At 39.2% G+C, this 21,563-nt stretch overlaps 1 protein-coding gene across 7 annotated transcripts in view; it reads left to right on the top strand.

Annotated features, from left to right (window-relative positions):
- The window catches only part of stmA (Protein EFR3 homolog stmA), a 93,009-nt gene that overhangs the window by 30,340 nt on the left and 41,106 nt on the right, over positions 1-21,563 (top strand). For 3 of the 7 annotated variants that reach the window (XM_053771347.2, XM_053771345.2, XM_053771346.2), the window contains exons 2-3: positions 15,185-15,261; positions 16,526-16,652. In XM_053771347.2, coding sequence (XP_053627322.1) covers positions 15,185-15,261; positions 16,526-16,652 — 204 coding nt within the window. Of the gene's footprint in view, positions 1-3,237; positions 3,337-12,266; positions 12,315-12,542; positions 12,680-15,184; positions 15,262-16,525; positions 16,653-21,563 lie in introns of those variants that run through there. The other 4 variants (XM_053771343.2, XM_070098704.1, XM_070098721.1 and 1 more) reach the window with 4 other exon arrangements.

Here is a 21,563-nt window from a genome sequence, read left to right as displayed (position 1 = left end):
TGCAAACAAGGACACTTCTGAGTCTATCCCTTCTGTTATGTCATTCACATATACCAAAAACAGCACAGGTCCTAGGACTGACCCCTGTGGAACCTTGCTTGTCACAGGCGCCCACTCTGACACCTCGTCATGTACTATGACTCGTTGTTGCCTCTCTGTCAGATATTCTCTGATCCATTGCAGTGCCTTTCCTGTTATGTGTGCCTGATCTTCTAGCTTTTGCATTAACCTCTTGTGAGGAACTTTGTTAAAGGTCTTCTTGCAGTCCAAGAAAATGCAGTCTATCCACCCCTCTCTCTCTTGCCTTCCTTCTGTCACCTTGTCATAGAACTCCAGTAGGTTTGTGACACAGGATTTTCCTTCCCTGAAACTGTGCTGGTTGTCGATTATACGCTTGTTTCTTGCCAGGTGCTCCACCACTCTCCTCCTGATGGTGTGTGTGTGTGTGTGTGGGGGGGGGGTGGGTGGGTGGGTGAGTCATTGGGCACGTATGTGCGTGCATGCATGTGCTCAAGAAGTTGTGCTTGCAGAGCTCAGTTCATAGCTCCTTGTCCTGCCCCTTAAATACACTAGCATAGCTACTTTTGAAACCAAGTTTTGTTTTGCCTGCATTAACTTTTCACCTAACAAGTTGATACCACTTACCCTGTGACTGATAAAAAAGCATTTCCTTGCCTCCTGTGGCTCATCTGCATCTTTAGCTGCCATCATTGTACCTTGGCTTCCTCTCCTTGCATCTCAAATAGCTTATCTTTTCTGTCTGGATAGTCTTTAGAGTATTCTGTGCTCCATGATGGTATTCACTTTGATTCCCTGGGAGTTGTTAGTTTGAATTCTTAAGGCTCCTCTTGTAGTCAAGCTCTCTGTTCTGCTGCCAGAATCATTACTGGCTTTTATATGTCTGCTGGATCCTGTACTGGCTCCACACTGGTACACTCACTCCAAGATGGACCTGACCTATTACTTGTATAAAGCCTTACAGGATTCCATGTTAAGGTTCTTGAATGTAGTTCTTAGATCATTAGTTTTGCATGTGTCATTTGGTGGGTGCATCTGACCAGTATTTTATCAGCAGTATTTTATGTATTCGACATAAACTGTCTCATTTCAGTGAATACTTTTTTTTTTTTCTAGCCATTTTGGTGTTAATGGCAGCCAACTTGTAGACTCCTTCTCATTTTGTAGTTAAAAACCTTTTATTGTTACCCTAGACACTAGTTGACCTGCAGTCGAGGACATTACTGTATATAAGCATTGACACAATTTATAAGATGCTCTTTATGAGCCATTGAGCAGGTCATGTGATGAAGACCCACATCACATGATTTTTCCCCCTAACAGTTAAGATAATACCAATCTTTCAATGTCTTGTGAGCAGCTGCCCTTTTCTGATGATGATCCTGTACTAGGTAAGCACTTGTGAGATCAGTGACCAAATTATAGCTGTTTTTAAGACATCCCATTCCAACACTGGGTTTCCCAAATGTAATGATGGGTTTGAGTGGTTTGTGCCTAGGGGTTGTGCCTCTTCTCTAGGAGGGTGCCACTATCCCTACTAGGAGCTTGCCTAAGAACCCAGTATCTTCTGCAACATAAATGGTGGGAATATTTCTCCTTTTGTATAAATTTGCTGACACGGTTGATGACAAAGAGCCAATTATGGATATGGATTGTGGACTGTGAAAAATAGACTTTGAATAGTATTCCTTGCTTTGTGATTATGATTTATATAATTGAGGGAATTGGTCATGACAGTAGCAAACAGATAATGGTAATGAACATTTTTCTCTTGGTAGAATATGTTTAAAGTGCTAAAAAGTGAAACATTTCTAGGGCTTTGCAGATAAAATAGAACAACAAAACTAGAGTAGGGCTTCTGGCAATGTTTCTTTCATCATTGTCAGTTGTGGTTAAGAGGACTCCTGGGACAGTAACTGGATAATATATTAATGATATGACTAATTGATTGTTATATTTTAATTCTTATATGGGCCACTGTAATTGTGGTAGGAAATTCTGGCAATTGGAGATAGGGCAGAACTGATTGATAGTAATAAAAACTGAGTGAATAATTATTAATTTAGATAGTATTCAGTAATTTCAGCTGTTAAAAACAATAAAGCATTCAAGGAGGAATTGTGGTGCTTAGAGTCTTGGATGAAGGTAGGACACTAAGAGCAAAGCCCAATGGAAATAAGTCACTTTGACATTTTTTTGGGTTATCCTAGGTAATTTACACTATGATAATTGTACTTGTGTGTACTTGTACCTAAATGAACTTACCAACTGGAAATAAATAATAACTGTTTTCTCAATAAAACTGTTCTCCCCTCTGTTCTGCTCTTTCTTTAATCTTCTGCTGTCCTCACTTCCAGTTGACCCCTCTCATCTCTGCTGACAGTTGAGCAGAATTAGGTTGAAAGTTGGCTGTGTGTTCAATTCAATTCAGTTCAATTAAAAGTTTATTCTCTATAAAGATTACAATGTTGAATTTACAGAATTTGGTTGTTGTGTGGTTTACATGTAGTTAAATAATGATTACAGAGTGTACCACTAGAACGCCTAGCATGGCTAGGCATTTCGGGCAGACTTAGTTTAATTCTTTATTTTAAAATATTACAAATTATGAGGTAAGTTGGTATTATGGCTAAGTGACTAAATACTAGTTTGTGAGTTTAGCAATGTGAATGCTTTTGTTTGGGATGTTCCACAGGGACTAAGCTTCCTGCACAGTCCCAAGTTTTGACCTCCCAGGAATAATCTTGACCTGGTGTAGGGACGTTGCCAGGCTGCAGGAATTGACACTCTAGATAATCTACTTAATTTATAAATTATGTTTGTTACATAGAGTTGATATTAGGATATTGTTTTGTCCATGCGTTTAAATGCAAGTTATATTTGAAATACGTAATGATTGGGAGTTGTCTTAATTGTGTACCGTTTGTCAATAATATTAACCAAAAGAAATAAGGAAAGTGGTTAACTTGCACAATAGAAACTTAACTTAGAAGACATATTAAGTAGTGGAATGGATTGGCAAAAGTACTGTACTTTAGTGTAGCATGTAAATGCTGCAGCATTTGGAAATTAAAAGAACTCTATATTGTAATACAGTAATAAATTATTTATTAAAAACAGGATTCTGTGGGCCTAGCTCTGCTTGTGTAGTTATAAATATGCACAGTAATTACTGTAATGTCTTGCATCATCCATTCCAAGGCAAAACTCATGTTTCAGAGAGCAGCCTCCCTGCAGCCCTCATTAGCCTCCACACATGGGCCTTGACTGAGCCGCTGGGCTGTGTCTTGCCACTCCCCATCAACCCCATACTGCCAGGTTGCACAAGCTTAACTCACATAAACCAGAGTGTTGTTTGGGGGTGTGCAGGGTTACATACACCTCAGTCATTAGAGTGTTAGGTTAGTTTGCTTTCTTAGCATTCAGATCCTGCAGGTGCTTGATGCTTATGTTTACCAGCTATGATAATTTTGGGAGGTTTAGTTCTGTATTTCTTCATTTGAAGCTGAAGGATGCATTCTTATATGCAGTGAACCTTGGTATGCGACCCTAATTCATTCCAGAAGGCTGTTCGAGTGCTGCTCCGTTTGAGTATCAAACAGGTTCTTCCCAACCAATTTTGTGTTTGGTTGGCTGTTATCACTATTCATCGTAGGCCCCATGGTGACTTATTTATACAAAAAATACAAAAAAACACCAAAAAATGCAAAGAAACATGAAATAGTTTAACAGCGAAGTTCTGGCAGGTTGTATTTGTTGAGTGCAGAGTTTTGTTCAAGTAGGGAGCTGGTCGTATACCAAGGTTCCACTGTGTTGGGGTTGTGTGATAATTGAGATGTGTTTACCTGGAGAAGGTGGTGGTAATTGCATTACTTTGTGTGTGTTGAGAAGAGTGGTGGTGTTCATTGTATTATTTTGTGTTTCATTCTGGTGATGGTAATTTATTTATTTTGCACTTTTTAACTTCAGAATGTTTCTTGGCTTCTTTATAGAAAAAAAAATCTTGTGAAAGTTGCATATTAATTACAATAATTTGATTTAATTTGAATTAATTTCTGTAATATTTATTGAGAGTTAAGATTGCTCTTAATTAAAATTAATGCCTGGTTTAATTTTGGCTAATCCACAGCAATAAATAAATGTCTTTTTTAAGTTCAGTATACAATAATTATTTTATTATGCAAATAACAAGAAAAGATTAAGTACACATATCTTATACAAAGTACTTCCACAAATTACTGTACTTATCCATAAAATATGCTTTATTTTAATGCTACTGATATATCAGAATATTTGATAAAAGAAATACTATACGTATTTTAAAAAAAATCTGGTATGTACATCACTCCAGAGATCCACATACTGTACGAGGCTTCTGGTGAAGGATTAATTCATAATAATTGTGTAACACTACAAAGTAACCTTTGTTGATTATGTATTATTATTATAATCTTGGAGAGGTGTTAAACCCATTGGGATGTTGCAGCATATAGGAAATGGGGTGGTAATCAGGTTTGATCCAAGGAAGGGTAGGATAACTCCAATTTATCAGATGAAGGACCCTTCAGCACTGAGGCATACCCTCTTAAAGGGTCATTTCTGTGGTGACTAACAGAGTGACCCACTTACAAAGTCACTAGTGTAAATGAATGGTTCAAAGAACCGATACGTTGATAAATTAGATACATGTGCAACTCCTGGATTTCTTTATTGAGGAAACGTTTTGCCACACAGTGGCTTCATCAGTCCATACAAAGGAGAATCGTGAAGAACAGGAGGAGTTTCAGGTAATCAGTTCCTCAGCCTTGAGTCGATGTAATCAGTCCATCCATATGCTGTATTCTTTTCAAGATTGATGGACTGATTACATCGACTCAAGGCTGAGGGACTGATTACCTCAAACTACTCCTGTTCTTCACGATTCTCCTTTGTATGGACTGATGAAGCCACTGTGTGGCAAAACATTTTGTCAATAAAGATACCCAAGAGTTGCACATGTGTCTAATTTATCAAAGTCACTAGTGTTCTGATATGCCTCTAAGTTAGGTTAGGTAGGTGGGTTTCTCAGGAAACAGGACAAGTGTTTCCTGAGGTGACTCTTAGTCGTGTGATGACCCGCTTCTGGAGCTTTTGATCATCTGACTGCTTACTGGTCCACTCCCTTAAAAATTATAGTTATAATTATAACCATTAGATAGTAGATGTGATTGCCTCTCTCAAACCATAAACTTTTATCCTGTTTCCTACCAATACAGTGGACCCCCGGTTAACGATTTTAATCCGTGCAAGAGGGGTAATTGTTATGCGAAATAATCGTTATGTGAATGAATTTTCCCCATAAGAAATAATGGAAATAAAATTAATCCGTGCAAGACACCCAAAAGTATGAAAAAAAATTTTTTTTACCACATGAAATATTAATTTTAATACACACAAACTGAAAAAGGCATGCACACTTACATGACACTTACTTTTATTGAAGATCTGGTGATGATTGATGGGATGGGAGGAGGGGAGAGCATTATCTTCTTACTGTTTAGAAGGGGAATCCCCTTCCATTAGGACTTGAGGTAGCAAGTCCTTTTCTGGGGTTACTTCCCTTCTTCTTTTAATGCCACTAGGGCCAGCTTCAGAGTCACTGGACTTCTTTCGCACAAGATATCTGTCCATAGTGGCCTGTACCTCTCGTTCCTTTATCACTTCCCTAAAGTGTTTCACAACATTGTCAGTGTACAGGTTGCCAACACGGCTTGCAATAGCTGTGTGAGGGTGATTTTCATCCATGAAGGTTTGCACTTCAAGCCACTTTGCACAGATTTCCTTTATCTTTGTAGTAGGCAACTTCTTCAATTTCTCTCTCCCCTCCTCTGAACCAGTTTCCCCAGGTCTGGCCTCTTGCTCTTGAAGTTGATCTATCAGCTCATCAGTGGTTAGTTCTTCATTGTCCTCCTCCACCAACTCTTCCACATCCTCCCCACTAACCTCCAACCCCATGCCACAATGGATTCCTCAACTGGCATAATCCTCTCAGGGTTAGCCTCAAACCCTTCAAAATCCCTTTTGTCTACACATTCTGGCCACAGTTTCTTCCAAGCAGAGTTCAAGGTCCTCTTAGTCACTTCCTCCCAAGCCTTACCTATAACGTTTACACAATTGAGGATATTAAAGTGATCTCTCCAAAACTCTCTTAGAGTCAGTTGAGTTTCTGAGGTCATTACAAAGCACCTTTCAAACAGAGCTTTTGTGTACAGTTTCTTGAAGTTGGAAATAACCTGCTGGTCCATGGGCTGCAGGAGAGGAGTGGTATTAGGAGGCAAAAACTTCACCTTAATGAAGCTCATGTCCCCATAAAGTCGCTCTGCCACGTCTGTAGGATGACCAGGGGCATTGTCTAACACCAGGAGGCACTTAAGTTCTAATTTCTTTTCAGTTAGGTAATCTTTCACATTGGGGGCAAATGCATGGTGTAACCAGTTATAGAAAAATTCCCTAGTGACCCATGCCTTACTGTTTGCCCTCCACAGCACACACAAATTATCCTTGAGGACATTCTTTTGCCTGAACGCTCTGGGAGTTTCAGAGTGATACACTAATAAAGGCTTCACTTTGCAATCACCAGTAGCATTGGCACACATGAGAAGAGTAAGCCTGTCTTTCATAGGCTTATGTCCTGGGAGTGCCTTTTCCTCCTGAGTAATGTAGGTCCTGCTTGGCATTTTCTTCCAGAACAGGCCTGTTTCATCACAATTAAACACTTGTTCAGGTTTCAGTCCTTCAGTTTCTATGTACTCCTTGAATTCCTGCACATATTTTTCAGCCGCTTTGTGGTCCGAACTGGCAGCCTCACCATGCCTTATCACACTATGGATGCCACTACGCTTCTTAAATCTCTCAAACCAACCTTTGCTGGCCTTAAATTCACTCACATCATCACTAGTTGCAGGCATTTTTTTAATTAAATCGTCATGCAACTTCCTAGCCTTTTCACATATGATCGCTTGAGAGACGCTATCTCCTGCTAGCTGTTTTTCATTTATCCACACCAATAAGAGTCTCTCAACATCTTCCATCACTTGCGATCTTTGTTTCGAAAACACAGTTAAACCTTTGGCAAGAACAGCTTCCTTGATTGTCTTTTTGGTGCCCACAATAGTAGCGATGGTTGATTGGGGTTTCTTGTACAACTTGACTAGGTCGGCGATACGCACTCCACTTTCATACTTATCAATGATCTCTTTCTTCATTTCAATTGGAATTCTTACCCTTATTGGTGTACGGTTGGCACTAGAAGCTTTCTTGGGGCCCATGGTCATTTATTTTCCAGAAACAGCACCGAAAACACTGTAATAATACGAAATATTCCGAGTGTATGCTTGGATGTTAGCGCGGAGGCTGGCTGGTAAACAATGGCACGGGCGGCACATGTGAGGCTGGCTGAGGGCGCACATTGGACGCGTCTCGGACGAAAATCGGTGAGCGGGTTTTTAATCGGTATGCGCGGCAAAAATTTTGCGATTAAAGTAAGCGGTATGCGAAATAATCGCTATGTGATGCCATCGTTATGCGGGGGTCCACTGTACTTTGCACTCATAATGGACCTACAAAATAAAGTTACTTTGCATAAAAAAAAACATTGTGCTCTTTATACGTATATAATAAGCTCTCTTATAAAATGCCTATATTTATGAAAAAGTGCATAAAAAATTTAATAGCATGCTCTATGAATGACTTGTCAAATTCAAATTTAAATAAAATTAAAATTATTTATTTTTATGTTGTACAGGGATAATGTAGTTTACATGTAATAAGACATTGTTAGGCAATGTTTGCAAATGCATGCATTGGTCAATGCAAATGCACTTGACAAATTTTGATGTGCTTTTTCAGTCACCTTTATAAAGAAATTGCACTATATAGAGGAGGTTTATAAGAGAGCTGATGTAGACAGGTTTTTCATTTAATGGATTATATTTAGTAAGTGAGGGGCTTGGTCTTCCAGCAAGCATACATCAGCATGTTTGATAGAAGTGAATGGAGACAGGTGAGTTTTAATATGTGATGTGCTGTTAGAGTGCGAGGAAAGTATCATTTATGAAGGGATTCAGGGAAACCGGCAGGCCGGACTTGAGTCCTGGAGATGGGAAGTACAGTACAGTGTCTTCACTCTGAAGGAGGGGTGTTACTGTTGCAGTTTTATAACTGTAGTGTAAAGCACCCCTCTGGGAAGACTGATGGAGTGAATGATGAAAGTTTTTCTTTTTCGGGCCACCCTGCTGTGGTGGGAATCAGCTGATATATTAATAAAAAATAAATTTAGTAAGGTAAGATGGGCTAGGCTTAATAGGATGTAGTTGCAATGAGTAGTCCAAGGAATAGGACTTTACCTCCTGTTTCTTGGATTAGACCTTATTGCTTTCTATTCCCTCCAGGCACTTTATGACCCTTATAGGTTTTGCTCACCCCCATGAATATAATACAGTGGTACCCCAAGTTACGAACTTAATTTGTTCCAGAAGGCTCTTTGAGTGCTGTTACTGAATGAATTTGTCCCCATAAGGGAGCTGTTCGAAACTCGAGGTACCACTGTAATGTAATCAGATCAAACCTGATTACTACTGCACCCATTCCATTTCCCAGTCCCTAGACTTAGGGAGTTTATCACTTTCTTGTGTATTTGTCGCTAAGCAGGGAGCTGTACTATAATGGTAGTGAGTTTGTGTCCACCATCTTTGATATTGTTTTAATGTCATTTTTGCACTATTTATAACATATTTAGTATATTTTTAAATGTTTATACAGTAGTGTACTGTAGTATATTGTAATAAACAGAATAGAGGAAATCAGCTCTAATATTCATTATCTAGGTATGCATACCGGTCAGAGAGCCTGGCGTAAGTCCGAGTTCTCGGTAAACAAGTGTGTCACTAAGTTAGGAGCAGTTGTATACAGATAGTAGTAGTAGTAATATTAATAACAATACCTGAGCATGTTAGATAGGTGTGAGTGGAGGCAAGTGGTTTTCAGAAATTGACATGCTCTTGGAGCGTGAGCAAAGTAACATTTATGAAGGGATTCAGGGAAACTGGTTAGCCAGATTTGAGTCCTGGAAGTGGGAAGTACGATGCCTGCACTCTGAAGGTAGGGTGGGAATAATTGCAGTCTTGAACTGTAGTATCATATCCCTCTGGCAAGATAGGGATGGAGTGAGTGATGGTAAAAGTGTTTCTTCTTTTTTTAGGTCACTCTACCTCAGTGGGAGATGGCTGGTGCATTTAAAAGAATTGTAATAATTATAATAATAATAATAATAATAATAATAATAATAATAATAGAGGTCAGTAGAGCATGGAATGAGATGAGTGAAGCTGTTGCAGGGGGAATAATTCAATAATTTTTTTATTACAGTTTTATCATAGCATAGCAGAGATTTATTGCTCATAGCACATACCCAATGGTACTTTACCAAACCAAAATTACAGTGGACCCCCGCTTAACGATCACCTCCCAATGCAACCAATTATGTAAGTGTATTTATGTAAGTGCGTTTGTACGTGTATGTTTGGGGGTCTGAAATGGACTAATCTACTTCACAATATTCCTTATGGGAACAAATTCGGTCAGTACTGGCACCTGAACATACTTCTGGAATGAAAAAATATCGTTAACCGGGGGTCCACTGTAATTTAAATATTAAAGCTAATCAACTTACATGATGCTGAAGTAAGTTTTCTGTAAAAACTTTTAACAAACTCTGTTGTTATCCCATGAACTGTTATTTTTATTTAATAATAATGATAGAATTGGCTACTTTTATTTACATCATAGATGAATGAATCACTTTTATAATTATTACAATATCAAATAAATTACAATATAAAAAATACAGAACAGGAGAGCCCTACTTATACAACAGGTTAGGTTCTGGGCTACCACTGTAAAGTGAGACGTAGCCTTTTTTTACTTTCAAATGCATATAAAAGTCTAATAAAATGTTGACACTAACTTATACGTATTAAGTGAGCAGTAGAGTAAGACATTAAAATTGCATATACAGTATGCATATACAGTACACACATTACTCCTTAGCATATAGTGAGTGGTGAATATATTTATTGTAGAAAGGCTGAATAAATGAAGAATGGATATAATTGAAAAACCACTGCATTACTGAAACACTGGAAAACAAAGCGCTGCAAAGCAAAGCAGTGTAAAGTGGGGTCGTCGTATATTGCAGTGATAACTTAATGTAACATTTACTTGAAGTTAGTTAACCCTTTGACTGTCGCGGCCGTATATATACGTCTTACGAGGTACCGTGTTTGACGTATATATACTCATAAATTCTAGTGGCTTCAGATCAAGCAGGAGAAAGCTGGTAGGCCAACATGTGAGAGAATGGGTAGGTGTGGTCAGTGTGCACCATATAAAAAAAATCCTGGAGCACGCAGTGCATAATGAGAAAAAAAAAATTCCGACCGTTTTTTTTAATTAAAATGCCGACTTTGTGGTCTATTTTCGTATAGTATTTATGGTTGTATTCTCTTTTTCTTGGTCTCATTTGATAGAATGGAAAACATAATATAGAAATGAGGTGATTTTGATTGATTTTACTATAAAAAGAACCTGGAAATGGAGCTCAAAGTAGGGGAAATGTTTGATTTTTGCCAATGTTCAAAAGTAAACAAATGATGTCATTGTCCAATAAATGTCCAACTAGCCAATCTAATATGCAGTCATGAATGGGTTGATGTTATTTATACAATTATTACAGTATTGCAGTAGTCTGCATAATAGTAAGTCTTCTATTTTTTGTTTGAATAAAAATTCAAAATAGAAAGCAAGAGTAATATCAGAGGGGCCTGGAGACATGACTGATGAACAAAGAAAATGTTATTTTAGAGCCAGGAATGTCTGCATTGTTCATTCTGGACCTTATTTTGAAATTGTCATATTTTTTAATTTTTGTGAAATTGGCCAAATTTCAAATTTCTGACCACATTATTGGGTAGCTGAAATCAGTACATGGGCAGTTTCTTGTACTCAATCGATAGAAAAAATGGAGTTCTGAAGAAATAGCTATGAGTTTGGTCGACTGGACAAACAGAATTAGCCGAAAATAGCGCTCAAAGTAGGCAAAATCGCCGATTTGTAAATATCACGGAGGTCGCTAAATTCGTGAGAGCATAATTCCGTCAGTTTTCCATCAAATTTCGTTTTTTTGGTGTCATTACAATCGGGAAAAGATTCTCTATCATTTCCTAAGAAAAAATAATTTTTTTTTTTTTGAAATTTTGCAACACCAGGAGACACCTCAGGATTGGGGGTTGCGACAGTCAAAGGGTTAAGCTTTAATTGAAGTGTATACTGAAAATTTGTAATAAGTGAATGTAATGGTTCAGTGGTGTGATCAGGATCAAACTGGAGTCTTGTAACACCAGGCCATTGCCTTAGCCCACTGTGTTGCAGAGGTTGCAGTGAACTGAGATGCAAGGCTGGCATTCCCAGGCCACATTTTCAGTTCCTTATCACTTAATGGGATATGAAGTGTTTGGAAGAATTGAGACATTGATCCTTAAGTTTCTAAAGATTTAAATAAAACTTTCATAAAGCAATTAGATTAACTTCAGTAGTTCTTGAGGTATATATTGCTAATAAGGCTGTTTTTTTGCTGTTGCTGGTGTCAACAGCAGCTGACAGTATATCTTATAGATGATTTGTATGTGTTGTTTCCATGAGTGTTGAAACTAAAGGGAGCAGTTGGAAGCTCCTTGCAATTGCATTAAGTTTTCAGTTTTATAATGATATTTTGGATTGTTCTCCCATATTCTAGCATCAAACCTAACTGCCTCCAATTCCCCAGGGGTTGTATGACCCCTGTGTCTTAGTGCTTCCTTGTGGATTGATGCAATTCACAGAATGATATTGTTCTTGCCTTTTCTATTTACGGTATTTGCATGTCCTATACAGCTTTAGTGCTTGTTTTTTAATCTAATAATGGTGATCTATATATGGTGGGTATGTAAACTGTAATTTTTTTCTTAATCTGTGATATATTAATTCACCATTATGCATGTTTATATTCACAAGACCATTATTTCACAGGTTTTTTTTTATTTTCCCATTGAGTTTCTGAATAAGAATAGTATATGAATCTATCACAGCATTTTGAGAATGAGATGAAGGAAGCTTAACATTTAATTTGGGTTAGTAAATGTTTGGCTAATATTGTGTTCCTCCCTCCAGTGACATAGATGGAATGGTAATAAAAAAAAGTTTGAGGAAATAGTCACTTGAATGTAAGTTATTATCATGCAGTAATAGTGGCAGATTTTGAGAATGTGACATTTTTGTGACATGCTCTTATTACAGTAATTTGCAACATATTGATTAATTTGGAGATTATAATTGAAAGTGGACTCTGTATTATTGGCATGTACTTTGGTATATGTTGCTATGCAAACATCTCTGAAAATAAGCCAAAGACAATATCAGGTTGCAACCAGTGAATACCCTTTCAACTGAAGATGTGTGTCGTTTGTACCTGAGGAGTCTAGAAGCAGAAGTGATTCGAGGATGTCTTCCTTTCTGAGGTGCTGCTTTCGACATGAGCGCCTCTCAGAAGTGGTGGAGGCTGTGGCAGTCAAGTGCCCAGATGCGGCATGTGAGTCTTTGGACAAGTCTCCCTCCTAATCGTCGTCAGTGACTCGCCCTGTGACCCTTGTTAGAAAACCCTCATGTCCTCCTGATCAGTTCCCTTTGCCAACTATCTGCCATTAACTAGCTTTAGTTTCCAGTAGAGGTCCCTGTTTCCCAATAGCTTATTTTTACAGGTAATTTCTTCACAGTGATTAATTACATAGTGTCTAGTAGAGGCTCTCACTCCAGTTTGTGTATATATATGGAGTGCTGTCCTTTGTTAAGTTGAAGCACTTGTTATACCTAGTGCTTCATTTTTTTTCAACTTGCTCTTCCTATTTTCTTAGTATCCTCTGAAGTAAGATCTGTTGATGCATTGTCTTGCTAGTTCCCAGTTACTGTAAGTACTGTATGTTCCACCCTTCCTCTTTCCACAAGGCTAGCCAGCAGTTAGTGCTCGCTCTTACCACGTAAATCTCTTGAATGATTACATTAAATAATAGTATGTGTAATAACTGAATGCTCAGACATTTGGTGCAGCTACACCACCCCAGTTAAAAATTGCATACTATATTTTTCTGTGTAATTTATTTACATTTTACATGCTACCCATCTTGGATAGCATTGCATATTAGTGCTCTGTGGAAGATAGTAGCATGCATAGTTCTTTGGTGTTTCAGACACACTGTAGTACAGATACCTTAGAAGCAATGCATTCATGGAGTAGATGAGTGTGTTGGTTATAGGGTAATGATGAGATGCGTGCAGTCATGGTGTAGAGGGTGTGAATAAGCTGGAGGATATATGTGTACAGTATCCTTTTTGTGAATTTTAGGTGAATTATCAAATGGTGTGTGTGAGGTAGTTCTGTCCAGTGGTGGGTGAGTGAGTGAGTGATATCTTTGCATTTATTTGCTGCTGAACATGGTAAATGACACAAATCTCAAAGTGTAAGGATTTCAAACTCTTAAAAGTATTACTCACGAATAGATCGATCCCTACTTTTTACTTAAAAATTTGATCTTAAAACCTTGACCTATGCATGAATTAAACTGCTATACTTGGGCAGGGGTAAACATAATGCAGGAATTTACAATCCGCAGCCACTGAATGGTACAGTTGCAGCTCTTGATGTCTCATGTAAAGAATCAAACTTCACTGGCTTGTGGCACTGAATAGCTTCCATTGGTTTTACTCCTTAATAAAATGTACATTGCAGAGCTTATTTTTTTAGTCATTGATATTTCGTGACTAAAAAAAAAAGTTATTCATCCCTGCCCTAATGTGTGTGTAAAGTTTGTATCTTGAGGTTTTCTTAGCTAACAATGATGGAGTAAGTCTGTCGATATGAGAGTACAGTGCAATGGCTTTACTAAACGACCTAATGTTAAGATATTATTTTCTTGAATTTTGAAAAGTAACTACTATCATGTTTAGTACACTTAGACATTTCAAGAACAGTGATCCTTGGATAGATTAATATAGTATTATTGTACATGAAATTTCATTTGATTTTAAACATTTTGGTCCCAAATAAATTTTTGTGTTTTTATGAGGATGAAATTTTGCATTTTAACCCTAAATTTGTTTAATATGCTATGTACGTACTTACATTAAAATACATGACAAATAGTGTACAACCAGTAATTTTAAAAGACACATTTATGCAGTTCCTACATTCCAAACACTTTATCATTGGGTTCAAGTACACTGCTGTAGTGTAGGTGGGAAGGCTTACAAATGAATGTAATCCTGTTGGTTCAGTGTAAAAGAAACAAGTGTAGCACAAGCAGTTACCTGGTGTTTATCACTGAGGTAGGTGCTTGGAACGTTGTGCAGTTTCCTGTGTGAAGGAGTGTCTGACTGTGTGTGTATCATGAGATCTTAGGCAAGACTCAATGAATTGATCTACGCTTTGCCTAAGATCTGTGAAATTGTGTAACTTAAGATCTGTGAAATTTTTTAACATACTAAATTTCTTTATTTTTTAAGTAATGTTTCATTAATCATAACTTACCTAAATTATCAAACTTTTTCATTTTTAGACATAATTTGAATTAATAAAATAGTGTTCAAATACTGTATTACTAAAAAACAGAGATTTATTGGGATTGATTTTAAGTGTGATTTGTTATAAATTTGCTTGTTGGTGATATACAGTATGTATTATGATGCATACAGTATGTGCATATGTTACTGTATCTTTGAAATGTGTGCTCAGTTCTGTTTTAAAGTGTTGTGGCTTTAATCATTAGTGTCTGGCAGTTGGTGACATTGGTGCTGCTCGTTAGCATTTATTAATGTGCGCTCATTTTCTCTCATGCTATTGAACGAGTTACCAGGTAAGCTGCGTTCAAGAACGTGTTGCGAGTACTGAGGGATTGTTTTCAAATTGTGAGATTCTTTTCACATTTTGGTTTATTTGTACATTATTGGTATAACCAATAAGGAACATACTGCATGTAAAGCATCAGTAATGCTTGCATTACAGTGATGGTGTATTTTGTCAGTATATGTGTGTGTGTTGCAGGTTGTTGTGGGTGCTGTTCAGCATTCCGGCCACGCTACAAGAGGCTGGTGGACAACATCTTTCCTGCCATTCCTGAGGTAGGACTCTTATGTTTCAATGGATTTTTATTACTTTAGCATGGATTAAAGTTTTGTGGAGCCTTGTCCCTCTTAATATTTAGGGGCCCCTGATCTACAAAACCACAAAAACTCATAAATAAAATGACAAATTCTATTTTACAATTAATATTAGGGGCTCTTGCACGTCCTACAAAACCATGAAAACTTGTAAATAAAATGAAAAATTTCATTTTACTATCAGAAATGGGATCTTGATGTGGTAGGAAAAAGTAATATAGCATAGCATAGTATAATACAGTAGGTTAACTATTAGAATACATAAAATGAATTTTGTATAAATAATCCTAACTCTTTATCATCCATATCGTATAAATTTTATAAACAACCGGTTTTTTATTTTGGTGGCCAATAGGCCCACTGCATGACCAGGTCCCTAGGCTCGCACCTAAGTGGTCTAATGTGTGTTTTAATCAAGTCCAAGATTGGACTGATTACATTGACTCAAGGCTGAGGGGCTGATTACCTCAAACTCCTGCTCTTCACCACTCTCCTGTGTATGGACTAATGAAGCCACTGTGTGGCAAAACATTTCCATAATAAAGATACCCAAGTGTTGTACAGGTTATCCAGTCTCCTTGCTGTCACTGTGATGTCTGGCTTCACTATAGTCTTATTATTTGTCTTCCTCATCATATTCCTATTTTATTTGTCTTCCTCATCATATTCTTATTTTATTTGTCTTCCTCATCATATTCCTATTTTATTTGCCTTCCTCATCATATTCCTATTATCTTTGCCAGTGTTTTTGTTTACTTTCTTCCATGTCTTCTACCAAAGTTTTCTTCTTACTGCTTTCTTTATGTTCTTATTTTCTTGACTTTAATAATATATTATATTATTTGGGAAGTACAATGCCTGCACTTTGAAGGAGAGGTTTGGGATATTGGCAGTTTGGTGTGACTTCTAAACTGTCGTATCTGAGCGCCTCTGCAAAACAGTGATTATGTATGAATGATGGTGAGAGTGTCGAATCTTGGTGAAAGTGTTTCATTCTTTTTTGGGTCGCCCTGCCTTGGTGGAAAACGGCCAACATGTTGAAAAAAGATTGTTATAGTCCAGTAACATCAGATACTGTTCTCTCATTGATATTTTGTTGGACATTTCTTGTATTTTGTGCTTTTTTAAATAGCCTTGCCAAATTATGTAAATGCCATTTGGAGATGCCAGCCATTTTTTATATTCCTTGCCAACTAAGGCCTAATATTTAATTTCTTTTATGCAGGATGGGTTAGTCAAGTCAAACATGGACAAGCTTATGTGGTATGCGATGAACTCGCCGGACAAATTAGATCGCATAGGCGACTACCTAGCACATCGTTTGTATCGGGATATTAACAGAAGAAAGATGGGTAAGAGGGATGGATTAACTGTGGTCCTTCAGAAGGAAGGTATGCTAGGGAGAACTTTTGCCAGATCTCTTGCAGAGCCTCACTTACAGTTACAGCGTATGTTCCTTGCTCGTGTGTTCTGCCACATGGCCCTAAAATGTCCAAAATGCCCCAGCATGATAGTGACTTTCTTTGTACTTAGCAAACCAAAATTGTAATTACACATTGTAACCTTTACAAAGAAATAAAATCTTTATTCTTTAACTGTAATAGGATGGAAGGTATTGTGTTCTTGATGAGTAAATTTGGGGCATCTAAATGTGTGCACTCATTAGAAAAGATGTTAATACATAGTTGAATTTTTTTTTTAACTTTCTACTTGGACCAATGAGTCCAGTACAGTACCAGTAATCCAGTGGTCACTGTTGCTGTGGCCCACCAGTACCAGTAATCCAGTGGTCGCTGTTGCTGTGGCCCACCAGTACCAGTAATCCAGTGGTCACTGTTGCTGTGGCCCACCAGTACCAGTAATCCAGTGGTCGCTGTTGCTGTGGCCCACCAGTACCAGTAATCCAGTGGTCACTGTTACTGTGGCCCACTAAAGAACAAACTTCCTCAGATTCTCATCTGTCAGAAAACATTTATCCCTAAGATTGTATGGCAGCAGTTGCTTTTTGCATCACTGCTATAGATAAGGTAACCTCTGGATGGTTATCTCACAACAAAGACCCTTGTCATATGATTTTTTCCTGACACACAAACATTCTTACACTTTATCATTAATACATACTACACAGAAGAGCTGACTTTTCTTTTATATAATATGATCTGTCCTGTACCTTTGGTGGATTATTGAAAATAATGTCATACTGATGTGTCAAAGAATGGACAGCTAGTTTTCTAGGTGTTGGTTTCATTTTCTATGCCTGTATTGCATTTTTGCACAGATTTTGTGTTGCAGTTTAGTTCAGTCAGAATTGTATCTATTTACAGTGAACAGGGAGATAATTTTCTCCACGGGGAAGTGGAATAGAATTCTTCCTCCGTAAGCCATGAGTGTCGTAAGAGGCGACTAAAATGCCAGAAGCAAGGGGCTAGTAACCCCTTCTCCTGTATACGTTACAGCCTCTCCTCACTTAACAATGGAGTTCTGTTCCTGAAACCTCGTTGGTAAATGAATTCGTCGCTGAGTGAGGAGCATACTTTAATGGTAATGGGCTTGTGTCAACCATCTTTGATATTGTTTTAATGTCACCTTTATACCATTTATAACATTTTTAGTATACATATTTTTAAATGTTTATGCAGTAGTGTACATGTTATAAACAGAATAGAGGAAAAGAGCTTTAATATATAGTACATTATTTAAGTATGCACACTGGTTAGAGAGCCCGTTGTAAGTCTGAGTCGTCAGTAAACGAGTACATCGCGAGGAGAGGCTGTACTAAAGTTAAAAAGAGAAATTTTTGTTTTTCTTTTTGGGCCACCCTACCTCAGTGGGATACGGCTGGTGCATTGGAAGAAAGGGAGGTAATTTAACATTGTGTCTTCTCATTGAGATATCTGCACTACGTATGGATGGTTCAAGCTGAGTACAAGAACCCAGCCAGCTTAGTTTCACAATGATGCTGGTTGCTGACACATTTCTTAGTACTCCATGAATACACTTCTATTTTGTCAACTTGTGCAGGTCTGTATAGTATCTGCAATTACCCAGCATGCCTCAGATGACCAGTGAGAGAATCCAGTTTGGTTTGAAATGTCATCTAGTGTCCATTTGCAATTTGTGGATTGTTGAACTATGATGAGCGAAAAGTGTTTCCATACACCTGCTCCTGACAGTGGCAATCATTCAATGAAATCATCTTAAATTTATTGTTCTGCTAGCATATGTATTTGCACAAAATATGTTTTGTTTCATAGATTTGCATATACAGATATTTTTAATTACTGGATTTTTTGTGTGTGTATTAGACTTATCATTCCAGTTTTTTTCAAGTACACTAGTGAAGTAACTTGCTGTATATTAATGAACTTGATAGACATGCATATGCTGAAGCTCCATGTATAAAATATTTAGGCATACATCTGGAAATGACATCTTGCCAAAAAATGATGTCTTACAGTACATGGTTAAGTCATTATGAAATAGTTATAGCCTGTGCTATAAAAAAAAGTAGCATTTTTCAAATTTTTTATCATTCTTGAGCATTAACCCTTAAACGGTCCAAACGTATATATACATTCACGTGCTAGTGCCCCAAACGTATATATACGTTTTCTGTCATTCATTCAACATTGCCACGATAAGCCTGAGTCACCTAGACATGAGAGAATGGGTGTGCGCACTCACTGTGTGCCATATTAAAATAATTGGGGATGCCTGGGTACCATATGCTCTTTTTTCCTTTTAAAAAAAGACAATTTTTTTTCTCTCAAAAAATTTGGGGCGCTACACTAGTGAATGTATATATACGTTTGGACCATTTAAGGGTTAAGCATAGTTGTCACAAAATTTCACTAAATTTGTATCAAGTTTTTGTTGCATGATTCCAATAAAATTTTTGATGCAAAATACAATAATAAATTATTTATTTCAACAGTTTTTATTTGGGGGAAATTAGGGTGATACATTGGAACCCCAAATATCGGCCGTAATCCATTCCAGAAGGTCAGCCTAAATTTTAAAAGGCTTAAATTCGAAGCAGTATTTCCCATAAGAATTAATGTACATAAATACAGAGGGCTGAGGAAGGGTTGTTGAGGTGGTTCGGACATGTAGAGAGAATGGAGCGAAACAGAATAACTTCAAGAGTGTATCAGTCTGTAGTGGAAGGAAGGCGGGGTAGGGGTCGGCCTAGGAAAGGTTGGAGGGAGGGGGTAAAGGAGGTTTTGTGTGCGAGGGGCTTGGACTTCCAGCAGGTATGCGTGAGCGTGTTTGATAGGAGTGAATGGAGACAAATGGTTTTTAATACTTGACGTGCTGTTGGAGTGTGAGCAAAGTAACATTTATGAAGGGGTTCAGGGAAACCGGCAGTCCGGACTTGAGTCCTGGAGATGGGAAGTACAGTGCCTGCACTCTGAAGGAGGGGTGTTAATGTTGCAGTTTAAAAACTGTAGTGTAAAGCACCCTTCTGGCAAGACAGTGATGGAGTGAATGATGGTGAAAGTTTTTCTTTATCGGGCCACCCTGCCTTGGTGGGAATTGGCCAGTGTGATAATAAAAAAAAAATAATAAAAATACAGTTAATTCATTCCAGACACCCAAAAATATTAACAAAAAATAAATTTTTTTAAAGATTATATCTTACACAAAACAGTGAGAACTAAATAAAATAAATAAATGAACATTTAAATCGCTATTACATACACCTTTGTTGAAGAGACTTGTTGGCTTACGGAAGACAGGGAGGAGGAGAGAGGAGGACTGATTATTGTTTGGAAGGGGAATCCTCCTCCTTAAGGACTTCAGGTATCAAAGCCCTCTCTGGGGTTACTCCCCTCCCTGCCTGCTACACTCCCTGCATGTCTGCTACACTCCCTGCATGTCTGCTACACTCCCTGCATGCTTGCTACACTCCCTGCATGCATGCTACACTCCCTGCATGCCTGCTACACTCCCTGCCTACCTGCTGCACTCCCTGCCTCCCTTCCACACCTCCTGTTTCTCTGCTACACTCCCTGCCTCCCTGCTACACTCCTTCTCTTCATGCTACACTCCCTGCCTCCCTTCCACACACACTGCCTCCCTCCCTCCATGCTACACTCCCTCCCTGCCTGCTACACTCCCTGCCTGCCTGCTACACTCCCTGCATGCCTGCTACACTCCCTGCATGCCTGCTACACTCTTTGCCTCCCTGCTACACTCCCTGCCTGCCTGCTACACTCTCTGCCTCCCTTCCATGCACACACACCCACACACACACTGCCTCCCTGATACACTCCCTCCCTCCATGCTACACTCCCTGCCTCCCTGCTACACTCCCTGCATGCCTGCTACACTCCCTGCATGCCTGCTACACTCCCTGCCTCCCTGCTACACTCCCTCCCTCCATGCTACACTCCCTGCCTCCCTGCTACACTCCCTGCATGCCTGCTACACTCCCTGCATGCCTGCTACACTCCCTGCCTCCCTGCTACATTCCTTGCCTGCCTGCTACACTCCCTGCATGCCTGCTACACTCCCTGCCTGCCTGCTACACTCCCTGCCTGCCTGCTACACTCCCTGCATGCCTGCTACACTCCCTGCCTCCCTGCTACATTCCCTGCCTGCCTGCTACACTCCCTGCATGCCTGCTACACTCCCTGCATGCCTGCTACACTCCCTGCATGCCTGCTACACTCCCTGCCTCCCTGCTACACTCCCTGCATGCCTGCTACACTCCCTGCGTGCCTGCTACACTCCCTGCCTGCCTGCTACACTCCCTGCCTGCTACACTCCCTGCATGCCTGCTACACTCCCTGCCTCCCTGCTACATTCCCTGCCTGCCTGCTACACTCCCTGCATGCCTGCTACACTCCCTGCATGCCTGCTACACTCCCTGCCTCCCTGCTACACTCCCTGCCTCCCTGCTACATTCCCTGCCTGCCTGCTACACTCCCTGCATGCCTGCTACACTCCCTGCATGCCTGCTACACTCCCTGCCTCCCTGCTACACTCCCTGCCTGCCTGCTACACTCCCTGCATGCCTGCTACACTCCCTGCATGCCTGCTACACTCCCTGCATGCCTGCTACACTCCCTGCCTCCCTGCTACACTCCCTGCCTCCCTGCTACACTCCCTGCCTGCTACACTCCCTGCATGCCTGCTACACTCCCTGCATGCCTGCTACACTCCCTGCATGCCTGCTACACTCCCTGCCTCCCTGCTACACTCCCTGCCTCCCTGCTACACTCCCTGTCTCTCTCCACATCTTCTATTGTTTGTGATCT

This window comes from Cherax quadricarinatus, chromosome 5 (genome assembly GCF_038502225.1).
Source record: "Cherax quadricarinatus isolate ZL_2023a chromosome 5, ASM3850222v1, whole genome shotgun sequence".
In the NCBI taxonomy this organism is placed as follows: Eukaryota; Metazoa; Arthropoda; class Malacostraca; order Decapoda; family Parastacidae; genus Cherax; species Cherax quadricarinatus.
Note: the sequence above shows the minus strand (reverse complement) of the source record. Positions and strands in the feature narration are given on the sequence as shown.